This window comes from Oryzias melastigma, linkage group LG8, assembly GCF_002922805.2.
Source record: "Oryzias melastigma strain HK-1 linkage group LG8, ASM292280v2, whole genome shotgun sequence".
NCBI classification, from domain to species: Eukaryota; Metazoa; Chordata; class Actinopteri; order Beloniformes; family Adrianichthyidae; genus Oryzias; species Oryzias melastigma.
The window spans coordinates 6,056,877-6,065,117 of NC_050519.1; the positions used below are offsets into that span (position 1 = coordinate 6,056,877).

The 8,241-nt window shown below is 34.4% G+C and overlaps 2 protein-coding genes across 3 annotated transcripts in view; both read right to left on the reverse strand.

Moving 5' to 3' along the window:
• The window catches only part of aclya (ATP citrate lyase a), a gene marked incomplete in the record, with an annotated part of 37,411 nt that extends 36,030 nt beyond the window's left edge, over positions 1–1,381 (reverse strand). The window contains 1 exon segment of the mRNA XM_036213176.1: positions 1,052–1,381.
• A 1,558-nt stretch (positions 1,382–2,939) lies between these two features.
• The window catches only part of ttc25 (tetratricopeptide repeat domain 25), a 6,701-nt gene continuing 1,399 nt past the window's right edge, over positions 2,940–8,241 (reverse strand). Inside the window, exons 3-11 of one of the 2 annotated variants that reach the window (XM_024272157.2) lie at positions 7,673–7,826; positions 7,529–7,590; positions 5,729–5,879; positions 5,429–5,632; positions 5,157–5,343; positions 4,988–5,074; positions 4,719–4,915; positions 3,131–3,231; positions 2,940–3,044 (exon numbers count right to left, since the gene is read on the reverse strand). In XM_024272157.2, the coding sequence (XP_024127925.1) occupies positions 3,009–3,044; positions 3,131–3,231; positions 4,719–4,915; positions 4,988–5,074; positions 5,157–5,343; positions 5,429–5,632; positions 5,729–5,879; positions 7,529–7,590; positions 7,673–7,826 (1,179 nt within the window). In that variant the 3' untranslated portion in view covers positions 2,940–3,008. Of the gene's footprint in view, positions 3,045–3,130; positions 3,232–4,718; positions 4,916–4,987; positions 5,075–5,156; positions 5,365–5,428; positions 5,633–5,728; positions 5,880–7,528; positions 7,591–7,672; positions 7,827–8,241 lie in introns of both variants that reach the window. The other variant, XM_024272156.2, reaches the window with a different exon arrangement.

The window sequence follows — 8,241 nt, forward strand, 5'->3', positions numbered from 1 at the left end:
GCCAAACTCCGAAAGAGCCTTAAAAAAAGCCTAAATTAGATAAAACACCTAGCATGTAGCTGAAATATTAGCTAAAGCCAAATATCCTAAAAAAAATCTTAGTAAATGTTAAAATAAATAATATCAAATTTTTAACAATAAAATTTTAAAACATAATTATGAATAATAAAAAAGCAGGAATATTATTCTAGAATAAATCATTTTAAACCTTAAATAACTTTCAATATTTTACTCTCCATAAAAAAGTATTTTGTCAAAATTACGAAAGATATAGCGAAGATAACATCGGGCCATTTAAAACTAAAATAACATTTTGTGGAAGGCCGGATAGAATGACCTGGCGGGCCGGATTCGGCCCCCGGGCCTCGACTTTGACACATGTGGTTCAAGCAAACAAAAGGGGCGTGGATTTAAAAAATAAAAATGCTATTATTGTGATTTAATTAGCATTTCTGGGTTCATTTAGCTGCTCTACTGAAGCACCATGGGAGTTGGGGCAGCCTCGCCTCCAGACAAAGGCTAATTAAGGAAACGCTGTAGTGTTTCTTAAAAGCCAGCGACTCGTGAACGCTCACTCTGAATTTGTAAATATTTAAAAGATAGAAATGAAACTGTCTTCGAGATAAAGAGGAAGAGCTAAAAGACGACTCAGCCATGCGTTAAAGACTATAAAGTACAAGTAAACTGAAGCAGATTTTCCTCACAAAGGGTTCCACAAACATTAATTGAGTTTAAATCGAAATTAAACAAAAAAATATTAACGTGTTTGTTAATATCGGAATAGTATTTAAAAAAATAAATATTAAAGGCTAATATGTAGTGCGACGGGGAGGGTCGTTCACATTAGCACGCGACACAAAACTGATTTATCCGAGCTAAACGACCCCTTAATTCTGTGCAACGTCACACAATCACGCTAATAAATGGTTAACTTTAGCTAGCGTGGCAGAAAGGAGATAAAAAGTGCTACCTTAAGCGGGCTAGCATGCACTGGACGTGCGCACGTGCCGTATGTTGTAGCCTAGCTTGTGAGAAAGTAAACGGCTCTTACCCGTGAAGTAGCAGTGAAGCTGGAGGTGCTGCTGCTGTGCTGACCACGTTATTGTCCCTCTGAATACAATGACAACGCGGCGCTGGCCGCAGACACGTTACTCTAAAGAAGGGAGGGAGGGAGGATTCAAATAAAAAAAAAAGGAAAACTCCCGGGAACGCCCAAGTGGGCGGGGTCAGGCACGCCCCTGGTGACCGGAAGTGTGCGATACAGGAATACTTTTTTTTTTTTTTACTATAACGTCAAATGAATCTAAGAAATTAATATTATATTAGTAATTTCTATTTAAAAATAATAAAAATATTTTATCTAATTTTTAAAATAAACTTGTCAAGGTTTTTGTTCACAAAAATATGAAATTGTTTATGAAAAATATATATGTATACTTTTATCGGCTGTTTTAGTTTTTTAATTATTGACTATTCATTTCTGTGGAAAAAAAGAGAATAAAAAAATTTCCTAAAAATAAAAGCTTATGCTTCAGTGCTTCAAATTGTTAACAATTTTAGATCTCTATTTATAAAATGATAATTTACTTTTCCAGTTCTGGTGAAGTCATTTCCCAACAGCTCATGCAAATGTTTAGATGTTACTTCTTCTATCAATTACTGCAGAATCAGCAAGTCTTTGGATTATTTCTGGGGTTTGAAGGAGTTTCCAAATCAAAAATAGCTGTAGTTTCACAGGAAATTCAAAACATAATAATAAGATCTGGTAAAGTTCAATGAACCATGCTTTCATTGTTCCTAAATAATTCTCACACAACATTCAAATTTGAAAAAGTGATTTCCACCCTTACAGAGAATTTCAATTGTTTTTTTTAAGTTGTAATAGATGTTTTTTTTTCCAGATTTTTTATGACGAAATATATGTCCTGTAACACTGTGGCCATGACACAATGGTAGTTAGATGCATGTAAATATCAGATTGCAAATAACTCTCCTTCTTATACTATAATGGACTATATTTCAAAGTATGGAAAGTAGAAGAAATGTGTCAACTAGTATGACTTAAAAACTTTTATTTTTTATTTGTAAAAGTGGTTTCTGTGTAAAAGGTTGTTTTTTTAACTACTATATAGAATATTTTGTGGCACAAATCTTTCCAAAAAAAAAAGTTTCTCCATCACTTAAAACTGGAAACTACATGTTAACCAAGACTTTTGTTTGCAAAATGACCCAAATATTAGATTAGATTCAATAAAAAATGTGTTTTTAATATGTTCTTTTGGCATTTTAATCTGAAAAATGCATTTTATGAGCATTTCTTTTTTGATTTTTTGTGAATTAAGAGCAAACAAACAAAAATAAGCTGTTTGTAAAAGGTCACAGTGGTGATTCAATTTTAATTCAATTCAATTTTATTGATATAGCCCAAAATCACAAAGAAAATTGCCTCATTGGGCTTCATAACATGAACAATAGTTAAAAACTAAGACTAAATCAAACTGGTTATCCCTGCCCTTAGACCCTCCCTCCCGGTAATTATGATGTAGAAGCTACAATGAGCCAGACAAAAGATCTCTGTTTAGCTGCATTCCGATTCATCCACTTGTAGACGACTTGATCCATGTTGTTTTCCTCTTTCGAGCTGTTATCTAGCTCAAAACTGTAAATCATTAAAATCATTTTCAGTGATTTTAGGTTGGGGTTGAGAGGAGCTTCAGCATCAAGGAGGGGAAGAGGGGTGGGGTTGCTCTGCACTAAAGATCCCACTCACAACTCAGCGGTGAATTTCTGATGAACTCCAGCCGCTCTGCAGAAACTATGTCCTAGAAAACGACACAAGTTATTTTGATTTTTGCCAAAAAGATGATCGGAGTGGAACTTTTTGGCTCTGCTGGCTTTTTAATCAATTTGTACCAGTTCCAACTGAAAAATGCGACGCGGAAAGCAAAAATCTCAAGTTTAATGCCATTAAAAAGGTGAATTGAACTGTTGATGGTCCTTAGTCATCCTCACTTTCTGATGTGCTGCTTTGCTTCTTCAAGAGCCTGGAATCACAAACGTTAGAGTCAGAACAAAATAGAAATTAAATTAAATAACTAAATATGTGAAAGAAATTATAAGTAAAGGGAACCTTCTGGATGGCATTCAGGGCCGATTCGTCGTCTTGTTGTCTGGCTTGAACTAAAGCCGTTTCAAAATGGGACACTGACGATTGAAAGTTTCCAAGCTTCACTTTAAAAAGAGAGAAAAAAGTTAAGTTTAAAGCAAAGGTGTCAAACTCAATCACTCAAACCACAAAACCCAAAACACACCTTATGTCTCAGGCTGAATAGGATAAACATTTATTGAACACACAAACTAAATTATTAAAAGTTTAAAATGTAACTTTTTAACTCAATTATGAACTAGATATTTAGTATTACCTGCGATAATGCTAGTGTGAATGCTGTAAGCTGAACTTGGCCGCTAAAGATGCTAAAATTGATAGCTAAAAACACTGAAGCTGATTGTTGAAATCACTGAAGCTAATGGCTGTTGAAGCTGATAGCCAGCTAAAATATTAGCTAAATACCAAATTAGCTTAAAAAAGGTTAGCCGAAATAGCTAGCATGTAGCTGAAAAAAATAGTTAAACTTCAAAGTATCTTTAATAAGTGAAAAAAGGCCTAAATTAGTCAAAACAGCTAGCATAGAGCTGAAATATTAGCTAAATGCTAAATTAGCCTAAAAAATCTTAGTAAATGCCAAAAAAGCCCTAAAAGCTATCAGAATGCCACTTTTTTACAATTTTAAAAACGTAACTTTTTAACATAATTATCAACTAGATAAATAACAATACATGGAATAATGCTAGTGTGAATGCTGTAAGACAAATTTGGCTGTTGAAGATGCTAATGCTGATAGCTAAAGATGCTGAAATTGATAGCTAAAAACGCTGAAGCTGATGGCAGAAATCACTGAAGCTAATAACTGAAAATGCTGAAGGTGATAACCAGCTAAAATATTAGCTAAATACCAAATTAGCTTTAAAAAATAATAAAAATTAGGTTAGCCAAAATAGCTAGCATGTAGCTGAAAAAATAGCTGAACTTGAAAGTATCCTAAAAAACTGAAAAAACCTAAATTGGCCAAAACAGCTAGCATATAGTTGAAATATTAGCTAAATGCCAAATTATCCTAAAAAAAATCTTAGCAAATGTCAAAATAGCCCAAAAAGCTAAATGGGAGGCCAACAGAAAATGCTAGTGCTGATAGCTAAAAATGCTGAAGCTGGTGCAAGAAATCACTGAAGCTGATAGTTGAAAATGCTGATGAGCAGCTAAAATATTAGCTAAATGCCAAATTAGCTTAAGAAACGAAAAAAAGGTTAGCCGAAATAGCTAGCATGTAGCAGAAAAATAGCTTAACTTCAAAATATCCTTAAAAACAGAAAAAAAACTAAATTAGCTAAAAGAGCTAGCATGTAGCTGAAATATTTGCTAAATGCCAAATCAGCCTAAAAAACTTAGTCATTCCAAAACGCTAGCAAAACTTTTAAAACTTTAAAACCATAACTTTTTAAACATAATTTTGAATAATAAAAAGGAAGGAATATTATTCCAGAATAAGTCGACTTAAACCTTAAATAACTTTCAATACTTTACTCCCCATAAAAATATATTTTGTCAAAGTTACAACAAAGTGTTTACAATTCTATAAATCTAAAAGATGAAGGATTACATTCTGACTGTGCCATCAGAACATTGGCGTTCATCTTCCACTTCACGTCCGGGACCTCGGCAGCCTCGGCGACTGAAAGGACGGCGTATTCTTTGGCCTCTTCGTACTGAAGAAGCTTCAAGTAAAAACAGCCGATCTCATGAAACAACCAGACCTTCTCCAAACCGCTGTGGATCAAAGGAATCCTCTTCTTCCACCTGAATTTTTGAATTAAAATACCCATAAGCTCAAAGACATAAATGTTCAACCGTATTTTTGTTGTCACTTACATCTCAATCGCTTCTGCGAAGTCTCCCCTTTGAGCATATGTTTGGCCTAAGTTATCTAGAGCTCTGGATTTTGCTTCTGGAAGTTTGCTGTTCGTTTAAAAAAAAAAATTTAAAAAAAGGTCATCTGTTAAAATTCAAATTTCCATGTATTTTCCTGCCCTCTCCTCACCACTGCTCTGCCAGCTCCAGCTCCGCCTGATGATGCTCCAAAGCCTTGTCCAGTTCTCCTCGGTAGAGCAGAGCGTTTCCAATGGATCCGTGCAAACTGCCCAGGAGCAGCTTTTTCTGGGGAAACTCCGTCTTTGACCGCCTCTGCACAAACTTCAGGGCTCCTTTCGCCTTTTTAAGCCCCTCTTCTGCATTTCCAGATTCCAAAGCTAAAATGAAAAACTTTTTATTTCTCTGAAATGAGCAACAGGAAGTATCGTTGACCTGCTGTACCTGCATCTATTTCTCTGAGGGTCCTGAGCGGAAACTCTTCAAATTTAGAAGCTGTGGGGGTCCTAACCTCCTGAGGTTTTTTTTCTTGGGGGGCGGCGATGTTTTCTTGATTACAGATCTCTATGTAAGTCTCGATTGATGTGAGGCAGCCCTGAATGATCTCTTGTACTTGTTCTCCACTCTTTGTCTTTTCTTTCATCAAATCTGTAGACAATTAAACAACATAAACATTTAAAGGGTCATTTTCTTATTTATTTAATACTTTTACCTCACATGTGGCCATTGAGACAAACGCAGTACCTTCATCTTTTATCGCGTCTTCAAGAAACTTTTTAAGGTCATGAAAATCTCCCGTCAGATGTTTGGTCGTCTTGTCGTTCCTGAGGGGCTTTGGAGCGTCGATCTTCTCCTCTTCCATCAGATTCTCAACGACACTGATCGGCCGTAACCTCTAAAGGGAGAAAAGTAGGATTACAACAGGCTGCAACTACACTTCAGAAGACGTAAAAATATACTCATCTTTTTGTTTAGATAAATCAATTTAAAAGACAACATAGGAGATGTTATAAAGGTGTTTTTATGTTTCTGATAAAAAATATTTAATGGCACCCCTCCCTAAAAGTAGTCTATTTAAGTGAAGTACAAGTATAGTTAGTCTATGCTAAAAGTGAGGCAGTATACTTGATTTTTTTCTTCTATATACTATTGTAAACTTACAATCTTCCGATTTACTCTGAATAAATATTCAGTTAGTGTAGTACGGGGTGTCAAACTCAATCACATCCAAAACACACCTTATGTCGCGGGCCAAACAGGATAAACATTTAATGAACTCTCCGAAACCTAATTTTTAAAACTTTAAAAATGTATCTTTTTTTATCATAATTATGAACTAGATTCATAGCATTACCTGCAAAAATGCTAGTGTGAATGTTGCAAGCTGAATTTGTCTGCTGAAGATCCTAGTGCTAATAGCTGAAGATCCTGAAGCTAACAGCTGAAAACGCTGAAGCTAATAGCTGAAAACATTAAAGCTGATAGCCAGCGAAAATTTTAGCTAAATGCCAGCTAGCATGTAGCTGAAAAAAATAGCTAAACTCCAAAATATCCTTAAAAATGGAAAAAAAAGCCTAAATTAGCCAAAACAGCTAGCATGTAGCTGAAATATTAAAAAAATATATTAAAAAATCGTAAATGTCAAAATTGTCCAAAAAAATGCCAATTTTTAAAACTTTAAAATTGTAAATTTTTAACATAATTATAAATAATAAAAAGGCAGGAGTATTATTCCAGAATAAATCAACTTAAACATGAAATAACTTTCAATATTTACTGTTTTTTTATTTTATTTTTTTCTATTTACTGTAGTTTTATTCTGAAATAATTTTATTAAAAGGATTACATTAACAACTTTGATACATCGATCTGGTTAGATCGATTAATCGTTACACATCTATCAAGTGTATCTAAGGGGACAATATTTTAAATTTTTACATTCTTTTTTCTCCAGTTGTCCTAAGGGTCAAAAATGACCCAACCAACTAAAGCCCCAAAATTTTTAAGATTTTTTTTTTTTAGTCACACATTAAACAGAAGGTGAGAATTAAAGAGAGTTTTTTTTTACTTTTCCTGGTCTTCAAACACTATTATCAGTAGTGGGTCAAAAATGACCCGACCTACTAAAACCCCCAAATTTATAAGATATTTTTTTAGTCACACAGTTAACAGAAGGTGAGAATTAAAGAGAGTTTTAAACTTTTCCTGGTGTTCAAATACTTTTATCAGTACTGGGTCAAAAATGACCCGACCTACTAAAGCCCCCAAATTTATAAGATTTTTTTTTTTAGTCACACAATAAACAGAGGGTGAGAATTACATAGAGTTTTTAACTTTTTCTGGTGTTAAAATACTTTTATCAGTAGTGGGTCAAAAATGACCCATAAGACAATCTTTGTACAAATATAAATAAAAACAAAGCATCACTTTTTTAAATGATGGAGCCCTTTTAGAAAAAGTTTAAAGTTGGAAAAAGAAAGATTTTTGTGTTTTTTCTTCTACTAAACAAGATGGTGGGTCATTTTTACCCATCACTACACTCACCGCCTCCTCATTCTCAAGAAATGACAAATCTCCTCCAATCTTCAGTTTGACACGAGAAGGCTCTGCAAGAAAAAAATGTTAAGTATACTCAATATGAAAAAAAAAGACAAAAACGTCATCACGAAAAGGATGTTTATTTATTACCACCGACAGCGTTTTTAATGGCCTCCTGAGCTTTCTTGATGCCCAGCGTGAAGCACTGCATCTGCGAGCGAATCCTTTGACCTCTGTGGTAGAACACCAGCGAAAACTCAAACTCTCCCATGTAGAACAGAGCCTTTGCTTTTTGGTACACCCCCTGAAAAAAATAAAAATAATAAAATTATCGTCATACAAACGAGCATAACCCTTGTGCTATCCTAGGCCACGAGTCGGTAACCTTTAACAGTTAAAGAACCATTTGGGCTCATTTTCTGTATTTATAAATGTAACTAATCTAAATTAAGGAATCATTGATTTAAAAAAAAATGCTATGTTATTTTCCTTATATTTATCTATTTGTCCTCAGCAGTCTTACACTACTTGGTTTTGTTATATTAGTTTGAGGTTTGGTAGTCTTAGTTTGTGGGCTTTGTTTATTTGTTTTATTTTGGGGGAGCTACTGACTCAGACAGTCAGCATGGCTGAGTCAGCAGTCAAGGAGCCGCTGGTTGTAGACCCCAGGACATTAAACGTGGGGTCATCTGGACCCCACAAGACTTTTTTTTTTTTTT